Source organism: Chiloscyllium plagiosum, unplaced genomic scaffold (genome assembly GCF_037043375.1).
Source record: "Chiloscyllium plagiosum isolate Xiang-an unplaced genomic scaffold, Cpla_swu_hap1 HiC_scaffold_34, whole genome shotgun sequence".
Classification (NCBI taxonomy): Eukaryota; Metazoa; Chordata; class Chondrichthyes; order Orectolobiformes; family Hemiscylliidae; genus Chiloscyllium; species Chiloscyllium plagiosum.
In genome coordinates this window covers 25,049,810-25,067,239 of record NW_028270172.1, presented here as the reverse complement: position 1 = coordinate 25,067,239, position 17,430 = coordinate 25,049,810, and the positions used below count along the sequence as shown (strand labels likewise).

At 40.8% G+C, this 17,430-nt stretch overlaps 1 protein-coding gene across 5 annotated transcripts in view; it reads left to right on the top strand.

Moving 5' to 3' along the window:
* Nucleotides 1-17,430, top strand: part of brd9 (bromodomain containing 9) — a 78,503-nt gene that overhangs the window by 27,001 nt on the left and 34,072 nt on the right. For all 5 annotated transcript variants that reach the window (XM_043719332.2, XM_043719329.2, XM_043719331.2 and 2 more), the window contains exons 9-13: nucleotides 1,395-1,470; nucleotides 8,133-8,237; nucleotides 9,674-9,806; nucleotides 12,187-12,298; nucleotides 14,440-14,496. In XM_043719332.2, the coding sequence (XP_043575267.1) occupies nucleotides 1,395-1,470; nucleotides 8,133-8,237; nucleotides 9,674-9,806; nucleotides 12,187-12,298; nucleotides 14,440-14,496 (483 nt within the window). The remainder of the gene's footprint in view (nucleotides 1-1,394; nucleotides 1,471-8,132; nucleotides 8,238-9,673; nucleotides 9,807-12,186; nucleotides 12,299-14,439; nucleotides 14,497-17,430) is intronic.

The following is a 17,430-nucleotide window of genomic DNA, read 5'->3' as shown; positions in this document are numbered from 1 at the left end:
TGCCGACCTCTTAAGAAAGAATCCCAAATTCTGTTCTACCAGTAAACAGATAGTTTTGTAACCAGAACATACTGGTATGGTGGGATGCAGGCAGGTACATTTTAAAGAGCTGCGGTGGACTCCAGTATTGTGTCTGGGTACAACTCTTGCTCTTTGGAACCTTTGGGATAATATGAGAATGGCCTTGTCATTCCTGTTCTGACTGTGTTCCAGGATTAGCAGCCAGATCCCCTGGAGACAAAAATCTAGTTTTTTGGACAAAAATATTTTGAATGGCGTATCTGTTTCACTACTGAACAAATCTCTCTGAATAAAAATAATTCTAGACAGTCTCTTTGTTAGCGAGTTTTGAGAAGAGTACTCCAACCTCTTGGCATCATGGTAGTCCACAAACCTACCAACACACTAAAATGGCAGGTAATGAACTTGAAGGACCCTATACAGACAACAAGCAAAACTAATGTTACTAACAAAATACCTTGCAAGAGCTGTAACAAACCCTACGTTGGACAAACAGGCAGAAAACTTGCCACCAGGATACATAAACATCATCTAGGAACAAAAAGACATGAACCACTCCCACTTGTATCTTTACATACGGATGAGGAAGGACGCCACTTTGACTGGGACACCACATCCATCCTAGGACAAGCCAAACAGAGACACATGCGAGAATTCCTAGAAGCAAGGCATTCTAACCAGAACTCTATCAACAAACACATTGATTTGGATCCCATTTACCACCACCTGAGAAAAAAAACAGGAAATGATATCACCACTGGAAATAACATTACCAACCCAAGAAAACCTAAACAGATAAATAAAAAGTGGGCCATACCACCGGTGCTTCATCCGGAGGCTCACTGTTGATGTTACCTAATATGGTGATGAAATGTCTGAAACCGAACCTTCCAGCTCAACGAGCAAACCTACATCTAGTCCCTTTGTTCTTTCATTGAACTTAATTTTATGGCCTCTTCTTCCGAACATACTAACTAGTGTAAGAATTTATCCCAATTTACATTGAATCTTTATTTGCTGGAAAATGTAACTTTTGAGATTGCTATTAGTGGACGTAACACAATTATTAGTTGGACATTGTTGATGTGACTTAACAAAAACACTGGCATAGACCTATACTTGATTATACTAGTTATCTGCACACATCATTGCAGCATATTCAAATATGGTTTTGAATGGATGATGTTGTTCACTAAATTGGTTGAACTATCCATAGAATGAGTAAATTAAAGCACTCAAGTACCCTAAATCCCCAAGAGCTGCTAAGCAAACAATTTTAATCTGAATTCGATGGATACTTTTGATCTGATTTTACTTCTATTTTGAATAATTAACTGTATATTTGACCCAATACATAATTTATTTTCCTGCAGATTGGCTATCTCAAAAAGGAGGGTGAAGGGCCGCTGTTTTTTGCTGTTGTAAACCAGTCAGATCCAGAAACAGAAGGCAAGTTGATTTTAATGTTTGATTATATTTAAAATATTCTAGGAGCAAAGTTTGATGTGTGCATGAACTCAAAATAGGATGTGACAAATCCTTTCACAGCATTCCTGATTTTCTTCACATTGGATATTGACATTGCTGTATGATTTGAGTTTAGGCTTGTGGTTTTCATTCACTCTCAGATGGTTTCTTCAAACTCATATCAAAACTTCAGCAAAATCAGTTTGCTGAGTATAGCAAAGATTTTCCCAGCAAAGTGTAAGAGTAGAAGGCAGTTACATAATATAAATTGTGTAAAGTCAAATCCATTGCTTACAGCAGTCTCCAAACATGATTGATAGAATAATTATCTAATCATCTCCAATCAAGCTAAGACTTGTAGCATTATGAACAAACGTTTCAGTTCTGAATTCAAGTGGGCTTATTGCAGAGTGGGCTGTCAACTTAATGAACACGTTTGGTGTTCTGACTCAGAACAATTTCACCCCTTAATAAAACCAAATACTGCAGACACTGAAAATCTGAGGTAGATACAGAAAATGTTTGAGACTCAGTAGTATCTGTGGAGAGAGAAACATGGTTGACATTTTCAGTCCAGTATGATGACTTCACAGACAAAAAAACACGCACCATCTTCATATTTTTTTTCATCTGAGAGGAGAAAAGAATAAATTAATTGCCGAATTAACCTGATTTTGATTGAATCACTAAGCATAATACAGCCAACAATAAGTACTGATCATTTAAGATTCATTGGACCAGGGATACTACATCAGTTCCAATTGGACATCAGTTAGAAAACTGAATTGGTCTAAGTGAACCCTTTTTATAACAGGGTGGTCTAACAGTGGAATGTCACAAGGTTTAGTGCTTGGGTGTCAGATATTTGCAACCATGCCATAGATTGTATTAGACCTCTGAATATTTAATGTAAAGAAGTCTTGCTTATATCAAATTTTGGTGAGACCACATTTCGAATACTGTAGATAGATTTAGTATCCTTACCTTAGGTGGAAGGTACATGCCTTGGGAATGCAACAAATGTTTATTACATTACAGATTCCAAGAATCAAGCGGTCCTTTTGAGGAGTTCTTTAAGAAATATAGACCCATGTCCTCTGAAGTCTAGCAAAATAAGAGATAATTAAATTGTAATGTGCAAAATTCACAGAAGGCTGAAAGAGCAGAATTTGAGAGACTATTTTCCAAAACTAGGAGCCAGAAGAAGATAAAGGGGAATATCTTGATTTGAGAGTTATCAGCAACATTCTCTCTGAACTGGAGCGAATCACTGCTGATGAATGACTTCTGCTTTTCTGCAAAAAAAAACAAGGAAAGTTTGTTGTAAAACTTTGTTATTCTGTACTTCAGAATAAGTTAGTAAGTGTATTTAGAACTGAGATCAATCGATTTTTGGGCATTAAGAACATCAAGCAATGTCAGGATGAGGAGGGAAAGTGTGTTGGTGAAGAAATTCAACCCCAATCTTCGTGAATGGCCAAGCAAGCACAATGCACGATTAAAGCTTTGCACTGCTCCTAATTCTTACATTTTTATGGAGAAAGTGAGGACTGCAGTTGCTGGAGATCAGAGTCAAAAGGTGTGGTGCTGGAAAAGCACAGCAGGTCAAGCAGCATCGAGGAGCAGGAGAATCAACATTTTGGGCATAAGCCCTTCATCAGGAATGTGGAGTGGGAAAGGTGGCTGAGAGATAGATAAGAGGATGGAGGAGCCCGCGCGACACACACACGTCCCTGATGAGGGGCTTATGCCCGAAGCATCGATTCTTCTGTTCCTTTGATGCTGCCTGACCTGCTGTGCTTTTCCAGCACCCCATTTTTCATCTTGCATTCTTATGCGCTACCAAAATGCAACTTAAAGGCCTTCTTAGGCTTTTAGTTTAATAAAACCTCAATAAGTCACACAAAAATATGCTGAATGCTTTATTACACATTGTACCTTAGTGGGCAGGATATAATAAAGATGTATAGCTCTTGCAATCAGTATGCTTTGGTGCTAAGTACAACTTCCAGGAATGAGAACTTCCCTCATTTGACAGAATTCCAACTTTTGAATAATGGTATTTTGCCATTTTAGTATTATTTTCTTTCCCACCTCTGTCTTCTGTTGACTGCTGCTCCCTCTTGAGATAGCACACTCTGCTGCCGGCCACTTGATGAGCCACAGGATTTAAATGATCAGGGAGAGATGAAGAGGGAGATAGATAGAAGAATGGATTGAAGATTCAGGAGACCTGAGGGAGGGAGCAGTGGAGTCAGGATTGGGCCTTTTGGGGTCTTAGGGAGAGGAGTAAGGAATGAAAATGTGTTGCTGGAAGAGCGCAGCAGGTCAGGCAGCATCCACGGAACAGGAGAATCGACGTTTCGGGCATAAGCCCTTCTTCAGGAAGAAGGGCTTATGCCCGAAACGTCGATTCTCCTGTTCCGTGGATGCTGCCTGACCTGCTGCGCTCTTCCAGCAACACATTTTCAGCTCTGATCTCCAGCATCTGCAGACCTCACTTTCTCCTCAGAGGAGTAAGGAATGTCTGGGTGGTACAGGGGAGCAGCAGATTTGGGGTTCACAAGGCCAGAAGACTGGTGGGGATGCAGGGAAGCCGTGGAGCCCAAGCTCAATGCAGAAGATCTTTCTTTCACTAGAAGACTATGGCTGCAGGGGATGTAAATGGCTGTGTCACAACTGGAAGCTCTCAAATTTGTTGATGTTTGTCCAGTCAAGTGCGTGACCTTGTTAAACTTGTATACCAGAAGGGAAAATGCCATGGTTGATGACTTCAACTCTCCAGAAACATCTCTAACTTTTTTGCAAATCAGAGCTCATGATGCAAACTTTTTTAAATTAAAATTTTACACTGTCAGTAACTTTGCATTGCGAAAATAGAGGGCAGAAGTAAGAATCTTGTTCAAACAATGAAATGTAAGCCTATTGAGAATCAAATTGTTATTGTGAAATTGCTATTCATTGATCAAATTGTAGGAATTAGAACATAGAATGTTACAGTGCAGTACAGATCGGCCCTCAATGTTAGTCAGTCATAGAGATGCACAGCTCAGAAACAGTATGGAAACAGACCCTTCAGTCTAACTCGTTCATGCCGACCAGATAGCCTAACCTAATCTAGTCCCATTTTCCAGCACTTGGCCTTTATCCCTCTAAACACTTCCTATTCATATACCCATCAGATGCCTCTTAAATGTTGTAATTGTACCAGCCTCCACTACTTCCTCAGGCTACTTATTTCATACATCCACCACCCTCTGCATGAAAAAGTTACCCCTTAGGTCCCTTTTATATCTTTCCCCTCTCACCTTAAACCTATGCCCTCTAGTTTTGAACTCTCCCACCCTGGGGAAAAGACTTTTTCTACATAGCTTATCCATGCCCCTCAGCCTATTCAGCCTCTCCCTGCAGCTCAAATCTTCCAACCCTGGTGACATCCCTGTAAATCTTTTCTGAACCCTTTCAAGTTTCACAACATCTTTGCTGTAATAGGGAGACCAGAATTGCACATAGTATTCCAAAAGTGGCCTAAACCATGCACTCTATAGGTGCAACTTGTCTTCCCAACAATGCACTGACCAATAAAGGTGAGCATAGCAAATGCCTTCTTCACTATCCACTTTTAAGGAACTATGAACCTGCACTCCAAGGTCTCTTTGTTCAGCAGCACTCCCCAGGACCTTGCCATTAAGTCTTGCTCTGATTGCATTTACATTTATCTAAATTAAACTCCATCTGCCACTCTTTGGCCCATTGTCTTCATGGTCCACTATATATATCATACCTCCTATGTTCACATCCAAATCATTTAATAAATGACGAAAAACTGTGGGCGCAGCACCGATCCTTGTGGCACACCATTGGTCACAGACTCCAGTCTGTAAAGCAATCCTTCACCAGTCAATTCCATAACCATGTGATTCCATGTGATTTAACCTTGCTAACCAGTCTACCATCAGAAACCTTGGCGAATGCATTACCGAAGTTGATATAGGTCACAGTTGACTATTGTCAACACTCCTGTCTTCAAAATGAAACAACACTTGGTCCGATTCTCTTTCCAATCTACTATCTCAACTCCAACCTCATGTCAAGATCAAAAGTTCTCGAATGTGTTGCTGCCCCTCCCAAATTCTCCCATCTTTTCTCGAAGTCCACATTTGAATCCCTCCACTAAGGTTTGTACACCTGCCTCTGCATTGAAATAATTATTAGCACAATCACATGCTATGTGCCAGTGACAACGGTAAACTTCCATCCTCCTGCAGTCTCTGATATAAATGACCATACCATCGTCTTCAAATACCTCATCACTGTCTTCTCCTTGATCTAATCATGACCAGAAGATTATTTTTAATGCATTATTCTCCTTTCTCCATACTATTATTTCTGATATTTCCCATTACTTGTCTGCCTTCTATTTCTCATCCACATGCCGGCACAGTATAAATTTTACAATTTATATCCCTGAATATCTGAACAAAATTTATCTGAGATTTAAAAACAGCATCTGATCCTGCATCAATTGCCATTAAATCGAAGAGAGTTCCAAACATCTACTACTTTTTGTGTGTAGAAATGCTTCCTAACATCTCTGCTGAACCCTAATTCTCAGACGACACCTCTAATTCTAGAATCCACAGCCAGTGGAAATAGTTTAACTACCCTGTCTTTTCCTGTTTATATCTTGAAGATTTCAATCGGATCACTCAATAACCTTCTAAAGCCTAGAGAAAGCAGGTCTTATTTGTATATTCTGTCTTCATAAATTAACCCCTGAAGTCCAGGTGTTATTCTTGTAAACCTACGTTGTACTCCCACCAAGGCCAATATCTATTTTCTAAGATGTGGTGCTCACATCTACTCACATTGCTCCAAGTGAGACTCCTTTATTTTTATTAAATAATTGGACTGCTCATCAGTGGGAATTTCCCCCAATGAAATATTGGGATCACTGAAGTCAGTGTATGCAGACATGCGGAAAACTACATTCCTGAGCTACTGTCCCAATTTCTCTCTCTAGCAACAATTTCAGCCTAAGCCAGGCTGGTGACAACCTTGGTCCCTCATTTGATTCCAAAATGAGTGTTCGAGGACTGATGCTATTGAACAACTTCCTCTGTACCTTTTTTTTACCCCTCCAACTACAACCAATTTTTTTTTTTGTTTGCATGTGTGCATATGGTGTTGCGCCAACCTTCAAAATTAATCTGATGCCAATCTAACCTACACAGTTCCGTTATTATCCATATGTATGCCCAATGCCCATTTAAATGCCTTTAACGTCGGTGAGTGTACTATTGTTGTAGACAGGCTGTTCCACGCTCCTACTACTCTCCGAGTAAAGAAACTACCCCTGATATCTGTCCTAAATCTATGACCCCTCAATTGAAAGCCTTCACCATCTGAGGAAAAAGGCTGTCACTGTCCACCCTATCTAACCCTCTGATTATCTTATATGTCTCGATTAAGTCATCTCTCAACCTTCTTCTCTCCAATGAAAACAGCCTCAGTTCTCTCAGTCTTTCCTGGTAAAACCTTCCTTCCATACCAGGCAACATCCTAGTAAATCACCTCTAAACCCTTTCCAAAGCTTCCACATCGTTTCTATAATGTGGTGACCAGAACTGCACAGAATACTCCAGGTGCGGCCTTACCAGTGTCTTGTACAGCTGAAGCATGACCTCGTGGCTCTGAAACTCAATCCCCCTACTAATGAACGCCAACACACCATATGCCTTCTTAACAACCCTATAAACCTGAGTGGAAACCTTCAGGGATTTATGCACCTGGACATAGATCTCTCTATTCATCTACACAGCCAAGAATTTCACCATTAGCCCCAGTACTCTGCATTCCTGTTACTTCTTCCGAAGTGAACTTCTCACACTTTTCCGCATTAAACTCCATTTGCAACTTCTCAGCTCAGCTCTGCATCTTATCTGTGTCTCTTCTTTAGATTCATTATTCTAAAATTAATTTGGCAACCTGTTTGTGTTGCTGATTCAGACTAATGTGTTTTTGTTTACAATATGAAGTCTTCATTGAATCAAATCCAAATGAGAGTCCTTGCTAAATAGGGTAAAAACAGACATTAAGATGCTTTGTCACTAACTACTTGGAAGAATGCAGTGAAATCCAAGTCCTGGCTGATTTTTATGAATCTGGACCAGTGTTTAGTGATAGTAGCCTGGTCACAAAGGGACTTGTGTACCCCAGAGCAACCTGATGTTGCTGTGAGGTTGCTGGAAAGGCCAAACTGTTGACTTAGATGAGGGAATTTGGCAAAAAGAATATGAGATGGAGGGTAGAGGTGTTTCACCAGGTATTATGATACCTGGGTCTACGGTTAGCTGACATTTGTATGAATGTATAAAATGATTTTAAAAAATACCAATGATCGTTTAAAGGAACTACAGATTTTCCTTGACAAACTGTTTCTAATTCAAAGGTCATGAAAATGATCAAGTTCAGTGTTGACTAGTTTTACAATTTACACACAAAAGCTACTACAGTTTTAGATGAATATTTATTTGCAGTAAATACATGTTGACACGGGAATTTTTTTTAATCATATAGATTTGTCACTTGGATTTTTGTATCTGGTTTGAATATATGTTTAGTATTCTATATTGATATTGCAGAGGAAGAGGTTCACCCAGTCGATCTAAGTTCCCTTACAACTAAACTTCAACCAGGTATTAATACTATGGGATTTAAAGATGACAGGAGGAATAAAGCTTTATCAGGTAAAATTAGCTTTTGCTTTCACTAATCAAAACTTTATTTTTGAGTGCGAACGTGTATTGCTTAAGCTTTTCTCAAAATATTCCAATTTAGTAGAATCTCCACAGTGTGGAAGCAAGCCCATCAAGTCCACACTGACACTCTGAAGCATCCCACCCAGACCTTCCCTATAACCCTGCATTTTCTATGGCTAATACACCTAACCTGCACATCCCTGATATTATGGGCAATTTAGCATGGCCAATCCACCTAACTTGCACATCTTTGGGCTATGGGAGGAAACCGGAGAAAGCAAAGAAAACCCATGCAAACACTGGGAGAATGTGCAGACACCACACAGACAGTCTACCTGAGGCTCGACCCCAGATTCTTGGTGCTGTGAAGCAGCAGTGAATGAACAAAAATTTGACAGATGTGGCTTTGTGTGGAAAAATGTCAATTTTTCTACTTTGGCACGAAGAATAGAAAGAGACAATTTTACTTAATTGGAGAGAAACTGCAAAGTGCTTTGGTACATGGAGATCGGGATATTCCAGTATATGAATCACAAAGAGTTAGTGTGCAGGTACAACACATAATTGTAAAAACAAGGAAAACCTGATCTTCATTACACGAGCAATAGAAGATAAAAATAGTGAAGTTTTGTCACAACTTAATAGGGTGGGTGGCACCTGGAGGATCAGAGTTTTGGTCTGATCAGTTCAGCAAGGATATACTTGGTTTGAAACAGCTCTGACAAGGTTCACTAGGCTGATTCTTAGGATAAAAAGATTCGCTTTTATGAGCAAAAGGTTAAGCAAGATGAGCCTATACTCAGTGGAGGTTCCAGCAACATTAGGTGATCTTGTTAAAAATATAAGCTTCTAAGAGGGCTTGACAAGACAGGTGCTGCCAAGATGTTTCTCCTCACAGGGAAAGTTAAGATTAGGAAGTCAAATTTTAAAAATAAGGGATTGCTGATTTGAGGTATAGATGAGGAAGATTTTGTCTCCAAGGGTTGTTTTTACCTTGGCTACCTTTGCGTGCCAACTGGCATGACCCATTACCATAGCATGTAGATGATGCCAATTTTACTGTATGCCATTACAATATAACAATTTAACGTGCAAAATTGTTTGTGTTTATACAACATTTAGTTTATTCCTTATGAACACTATAACCTTGTAATCATCATCAAAGAAAGAAGGGAGAAAACTAAGTTTTTGGAGGAAAAACTATCCATGTTTTGGGGGGAATGTTGTCTCTCTCACATATATTTTGTGTCTTTTTAATGGAAAAATAGTTTGGATTATGTTTTGAACTTATAAAAGAACAAACCTAAGTATTAGGTGAATTGAACCTGACTCTTACAAATGAATGTGTCCAACCCAATACTCTTGTTAGAAATGAAACCTGTTGGATATGAAAACATTTCGAAACCTTTCTTTACCTATTACAGTTACGTACTTGAACTGTGTGTATACAGCACAGTCCATAGAAAACAATACCATCTTCCCTAACCTTACCCCAGAGGAGACTGAGTTGCTGTATTCTACATATGGAGAAGAGACTGGGGTGCAGTGTGCCTTGAGGTAAACACATTTATTAATTTACACTCCAGAATAAGCCTTTGTTTTTAGTATTGAAGGGTGAACAAATGGTGTGGGTTTCAAAATGGATTTATTTGAATGTATTTGGCTATGCTGCTGCAATGCTGTCAGCTATTGGGTGTCAGTATGTTTATTTTTGTTCACTTGAGGGCCTTGCTGGCTGGACCATTCCTGTTCTCTTGAGGAGGTGGTAGTGAGCTGCCTTTTGAATCACTGTAGTCCAAATGTTGCAGGGAGACCCACAATGTTCTTAGGAAGGAAATTTCAGGGTTTTCGCCCAACAACATTGAAGGAATGACAATACGTTTCTAGGTCAGGATAGTGATTGGCTTGGAGATCAATTTGCAGCTGTTGGTCTTGCCATGTATCTGCTACCCTTGTCTTCCTAGATGTCATTAATGGGTTTGGAAGGTGCTGCTGAAAGATATTTGGTGAATTTCCACAGTTTGTGTTGTAAACTGTGCACACTGCTGTTACTGAGTGTCAGTGTTGGGGAGAGTGGATGTTTGTGAAATGGTGCCAATCAAGCAAACTGCTTTGTCCAGACGGTTTCAACCTTCTTGGCAGTTGTTGGAGCTGAACTCATTCAGGAATGTGAGGAGTAATCGATCACTCTCCTGACTGGTGCCTTGTAGGTGTGGACAGGCTTTGGGAGAGAAAAAAAATAAATTACTTCCATAGTCTTAGCTTCTAATCGCCTTTTGTAGCCACTGTATTTGTTGGGTGAATCCATTGAGTTTCTGTTCAATAGTAACCCCTCAGGATGTTCATAATGGGGGCTTCAGTGGTGGTAATACCATTTGAATTTCAAGAGGCAGTGGCTTGGTGGTAATTGCCTGTTATTTCTGTGGCATGCATGTTTTTTGCCATTTTTCAGTCAAAGCCTTGATGTTGTCTTGCTACATTTTGTCATGGACGGCTTCATTACCTGAAGAGTTGTGAATGGTGGATATTGTGCAATCATCAGTGAAGATTGCCACTTTTTGACCTTGAGATGGAGGGAAAGTCATTGAAACTGCTGAAGTTAGTTGGGCTAGCAGAGCGCTTTAGGGAACATCTCTGGGACACCCACACCGCCCTATGGCCCAACATTTCAACTCCCCCTCCCACTCTGCTGAGGACAAGCAGGTCCTGGGCCTCCTTCACCGCCGCTCCCTCACCATCAGATGCTTGGAGGAAGAACGCCTCATCTTCTGCCTCGGAACACTTCAACCCCAGGACATCAGTGTGGACTTCAACAGTTTCCTCATTTCCCCTTCCCCCACCTCACCCTAGTTCCAAACTTCCAGTTCAGCACTGTCCCCATGACTTGTCCTACCTGCCTATCTTCTTTTCTACCTATCCACTCCTCCCCCCCCGACCTATCACCTTCATCCCCTCCCCCACTCACCTATTGTACTCTATGCTACTTTCTCCCCACCCCCACCCTCCTCTCACTTATCTCTCTACCCTTCAGGCTCTCTGCCTGTATTCCTGATGAAGGGCTTTTGCCTGAAACGTCAATTTTACTGCTCCTCGGATGCTGCCTGAACTGCTGTGCTCTTCTAGCACCACTAATCCAGAATCTGGTTTCCAGCATTTGCAGTCATTGTTTTTACCTAGGGCACTACCCTGATGAACTCCTGCAGAGATGTCCTGCAGCTAAGATAATTGACCTCCAACAAACTGCCAACATCTTCCTATGTGCAATTTACCAATGGAACTGTGTGAAACCACCTTTTATGCATAATGCTATCTTTTACAACTCTTAACTATTGTGATAATTTCCTATGCAGTAAAGTTTTTCTGAAACAACTGGCTGCTTAATGATTTACCTAGAGCCATCTTAACCTGCCCTAACCAGTGCCTGAAGTTTATCTTTTAAAAATCATAGCGCAGTGACTCAGGCCTGCCCAGGAATATGCATTCTTTCAAAGGGTTTTTGAGTGCTAATAGCAAGACATTTAAATAATGCTATCATTGTAAATGGCTGAAAGTGCTGCCAAAAGATTTTCTGCCTTACCCGAGTTTAAACAGAGATATAAGTGGGCCATCAGAGGGCAGCAGATCATTAACTAAGAAGAACTTGTAGCTTTTTAACTGGAAATGTTAGATATAAATATGTTGGTATTATTTAATTTGTTTTCCCTTGCTGCAGAACAGATTTATGTTGAAATTTTGCTAGTGTAAGTATTTGTTAGACTTTACATTGTCAGTTTGTCAACATTCAAGACCCCAAATCAACAAATGGGAAACATCATGTTTCAATTTCATTGTACAACAATATTTGATTCCTTCAATTGATTACATTTTTGCAAGAAATATGTTGAAATTGCAAACCTAAACTTCTTTTACAAGATTTTTAATGTATGTTTTCCTGCAGTTTACAAGAATTTGTTAAAGACTGTGGGAGTTCCACAAAGAAAATGGTGGATGATTTGTTGAATCAGATCACTGCAGGAGAACATTCCAAAGCTGTTTATCATTTATCACAGGTAAGAACTTATTTGCATGCTATACTAATCATTGCTGACATGGTGGTTATTACAGATTATACTAAAATAAATGCTTAGTTTGAGTGGATACCTAAGGGGAGAATGGAATCACTTGGGGGAACAAACTAGACAAAATTGTTTCAAGTATTCAGCAGGTCATGCAACATCTATGCAGAGGAAAATGGGTAACACTTGAGGTTATTGACTTTTTCAACTCATGGGAGTAAGGACATGGAAGGAACATACACAGAGAGAGTAAGCTGCTGATTATTAAGGTCTTGGAAGATTTCTAGTCTCAATGCTACCACAGTAATTTTGAATTACAAGAACAAACTTGACCATTTGTTTGAAGTGTAAATTCTACAGAAGCTTCACTCAGTGCCAACTTTGACAGATAAGGTAGCATGCTTGCCTCTAACTCCAGGATTTGAACCTAAAAATCGAGACTTCTACTTCTCTGTAGCTTTGAGGGATTGCTGCATTATTGGAGATGTCCTTGGAATGACGTGGCTGACCTCTGTCAGGCGTAAAACATTCCATGGCAGTATTTCAGATAAGAACAGGGAAGTTCTTTCCAGTGTCCTGGCCGATATCACAGAAATGCGTCATATTGTCGTAATGCTTTTTTTTTGGTGTTTGCAAATTGGAAAAAGTGAGAACTGGAGGTGAGAGTCAAAACGTGTGGCACTGGAAAAGCACAGCAGGACAGGCAGCATCTGAGGAGGAGGAGAGTTGATGTTTCAGGCATAAGTCCTTCATCAGGAATGTGGGGGAGGGGTGGGAGCTGAGAGATAAAAGGGGGGTGAGGTGGTGTGGAAGAGGGTAGCTGGGAAGGTGATAGGTTGATGCTGGTGGGAGGGTGATGGTGATAGGTTGGAAGGGAGGGTGGAGCGGATAGGAGGGAAGGAAGATGGATAGGTACGACAGTTCAAGAGGGTGGTGCCGAGTTGGAGGGTTGGATCGGGGATGAGGTGGGGGGAGGGGAGATGAGGAAACTGGTGAAATCAACATTAATGCAGTGTGATTGGAGTGTCTCCAGGCAGAACATGAGGCGTTTTCGTCCAAGCGTCGGGTGGCTTGGATTTGGTAGTGGAGGAGGCCCAGGACCTGCATGTCCTTGGCAGGGTGGGAGGGAGAGTTGCACAGGGCGATGGCGTGGTTTGGTGTGTGTCCCAGAGATGTTCCCTGAAATGTTCCGGGAGTTGGTGTCCTGTCTCCCTCATGTAGAGGAGACCACATCAAGAGCAATGGACACAGTAGATGACGTGTTTGGATGTGCAGGAAAATGTCTGCCGGATGTGGATGGATCCTTTGGGGCCTTGGATGGAGGGAGCGGGGGAGCGGCGGTGGTAACGGGCACAGGTTTTATACCCCATGTGGCGGCAAGGTAAGATGCCGGGAGTGGAGGGCGGGTTGGTGGGGGTTGTGGACCTAATGAGGTTGCAAAGGGAATGCTATCTGCAGAATGCTGATAGGAGTGGGGAGTGAAATATATCTCTGCTAGTGAGTCTGATTGTAGGTGGCAGAAATGACGGAGGATAATGTGCTGTTTGCAAATTGTATACAGTTTAAAAGTTCTGTATTGACACTACAGTTCTTTGAAAACACTTTTTTTGGTGAAAAGTGCAATATAAGTCTGTCTAAGCATGATGTTAATCCAGTGTCTCTCACAATGAAGTCAACAGGGTCCCAGGTGAAAATAAATTTTTCTGCCAGTTGACCTCCATCATATTTTTACTTTTGTTTTAAAAGTAAACTACCATAAAAATTGACCCCTCCATCAGAACCATTGCAACATAATTTTTTAAAATGTTGTGTGTTGAAGTGAGAATAATTGTTGGCCTTCAAAAGACTGGAAATATAAAAGATTCAGTAATAAACTGGAAACATTATTTTTTTACCTAGAGAGTAGTTAGGTTGTCAAATGAAGATACCACATGCTGAAGCTGGGTCAAATAGTTTTGATGTTTTAGTGGAACTATGGATAAGTACTTGTGGGAAAAATGGATCAAGGGATATACTGAGTAGGGTGGAAGGAGATTTGTGTGGAGCATAACTTTGGTAAAGATTCCTGAATGGACTGTTTGTGTTTTACCTTCTGCAAAATTATTTTACAATGTTAGCATTTTTATTTCTTTCAGAAAAGAAATGTTGAACAAAAAGCAAGTAAAAATATTGATATGAGTCTTGACGTTCAGGTGAGTGTATATAGAACTAGCATCATTCACTTTTACGGGAGTTAAAAAATACTTTGTCACCCATAGCTGTTCAATGCAGATTGCAGTGTATGGTAAAGAAACAGGCCCAAGCTATTTAGTGAAGTGAAATGATGCAGGTCCTAATTCAAAGTGGCGTTTTTGTATTTGGTATTTCTCAATTAGTACTTCCTTGTGTGTAAGGCATTAGCTAAGCACGCTTGCAGCTTAAGTAAAAGAATGTTCAAACCAAATAATATGACAACGCTCAGCATTCTCAATAAAGGCATCTCACAATCAACTTTGAGAGAATACTTTTTAAAATGTGAGCTCAAATGAATTGTTAAGGTGGCTTCTGCAAATCGTGTGACAGTTGGCGTTTGGGCCACGAACCATATTGAGTCTTTCACGAATACCTATTAAGTATGGATGTAGATGAAGATATTTCACAGCCATCTTTAGAATTAACAGATCTTAGTTTAAAGTTGCTTAAAGTTCAAACTGCTTATTTCCATGTTTCATGCTGCACAAAAGAGGAGACTGAAACCCAATCCAATTTGTGGCAAATGGGAGTGATTGGCCAAGGTAACATGTTAGCTGGGCTTCAAAAGTGTTGACCCACAACACGAGATGTTGAATCAATTTGATCACCATAACATATTTCAACAGTGTCTTGAATTTATGAAAAGCTTCATGGTGAGATAACTGCTCACTTGTCTGCTTAAAGATCAGCCAGGAGAAGTTTGCTGATTGAATCACTAGCTCAACTAGTCTGTTTATCGGACTCTGAAATGACCTACAAGACACCAAGCAGTCATACTATTTAACCTGTTTTTGTTTCTAAGTTTGCATGAGACCCATCCTCCTGGATGTTTGACGAGAAGATATAAAACATGGGAAAATATATGATTAGATTAGATTACTTACAGTGTGGAAACAGGCCCTTCGGCCCAACAAGTCCACACCGCCCCGCCGAAGCGCAACCCACCCATACCCCCTACATTTACCCTTTACTACGGGCAATTTAGCATTGCCAATTCACCTGACCTGCACATCTTTGGACTGTGGGAGGAAACCGGAGCACCCGGAGGAAACCCACGCAGACACAGGGAGAATGTGCAAACTCCACACAGACAGTCGCCTGAGGCGGGAATTGAACCCAGGTCTCTGGAGCTGTGAGGCAGCAGTGCTAACCACTGTGCCACCGTGTTGCCCTATGCCTCTAACTCTTTTTGATCTATACATCCTTGCTTACTATGATCTGCCTGTACTGCTTGTAAACATGACTTTTCACTGTACTTTGAAAGACATGACAATAAATCAATCAAATAAATAGCGACATCTTGAAAATGGAGGGGGAGCTGCTGGATGGCTTAAAATGCATAAAGGTGGATAAATCCCTAGGACCTGATCAAGTGTACACTAGAACTTTGTGGGAAGCTAGGGAAGTGATTACTAGGCCTTCTGCTGAGATATTTGTATCATCGATAGCCACAGGTGAGGTGCCGGAAGACTGGAGGTTGGCTAACATGGTGCCACTATTTAAGAAGGGTGGTAAGGAAAAGCCGGGGAATTATAGACCAGTGAGTCTAACAGTGGTGGTGGACATATTGTTGGAGGGAATCCTGAGGGACAGAATTTGCATTTATTTGGGATAGTCAGTGTGGCTTTGTGTAAGGGAAATTGGGTCTCACTAACTTGATTGAGTTGTTTTTTTGAAGTTACGAAAACGATTGATGAGGGCAGAGCAGTGGATGTGATCTGTGTGGACTTGAGTAAGGTGTTTGACAAGGTTCCTCATGGTAGATTAGTTAGCAAGGTTGGATCACATTGAATACGATGAGAACTAGCCCTTAGAATACAGAACTGGCTCGAAGGTAGAAGATAAAGGGTGGTGGTGGAGAGTTGCTTTTCAGACTGGAAGCCTATGACAGTGGTGTACCACTGTGATCGGTGTTGGATTCACTGCTTTTTGTCATTTTTATATAAATGATTTGGATATGAAATAGGAATGGTTAGAAAGTTTGCAGATGACACTAGTGGACAGAGAAGAAGGTTACCTCAGAGTACAATAGGATCTTGATCAGATGGGCCAATGCGCTGAGGGGTGCAGGTGGATTTTAATTTAGATAAATGTGATGTGCTGCCTTTTGGAAAGGCAAATCAGGGCAGGACTTACACGCTTAAGATCCTGAGGCGTGTTGCTGAACAAAGATCTTAGAGTGCAGGTTCATAGTTCTTTGCAAATGGAGTCACAGGTAGGTAAGATAGTGAAGAAAGAGTTTAATATCCTTTATTAGTCAGTGCATTGAGTCTAGGAGTTGATAGGTCTTTTTTCTGACTGTTTTTACAAGATTGCTCTATAAAGTTTGAAGATGCAATGTGTACTAGTGGGAAGTATAGCAAGGAATGGGTAACTGGTGTAGTTTGTGCTGATTGTGTCTTGTGATTGCTTTGTGAATGTCAAGGCATAACTCTTTCAACATGAAGCCAACAAAACCACGGGGTGACCTCCAGCACTTCAGAGGCATGGATTGGGAATGTAGGTAAAATGTCTAAAGGGAAGATCCTGAAGAGCTTGATGAATAACTACCACACTTGCCTGTTTCCTTAGCTGAAGCCGTAGAGACCTTGGAGATGCTACAGGATTATGCACTATAGCACGAAAGCACAGAAACTGTGTTTAATACACTGATGTGGTGGACTCATATGAAGATAGCATGCGAAGCAGAGAAAGCTTACTGAGATCTCCAGGACTAACTGCCAGTACTTTTTTATGTCTCTTGTACAAGATCAGGCCATTGTAAGCAATGAATTCAAATAAAAAAGTCAAATCACTATAGTCCTAGTGGACCAGAAGACTATTGTCTCATTAGAGAGAGAGATGGTCGTGTTTTAACCTGAGGGCCACCATGCCTCAGGCTGAGGGGAGAGGTT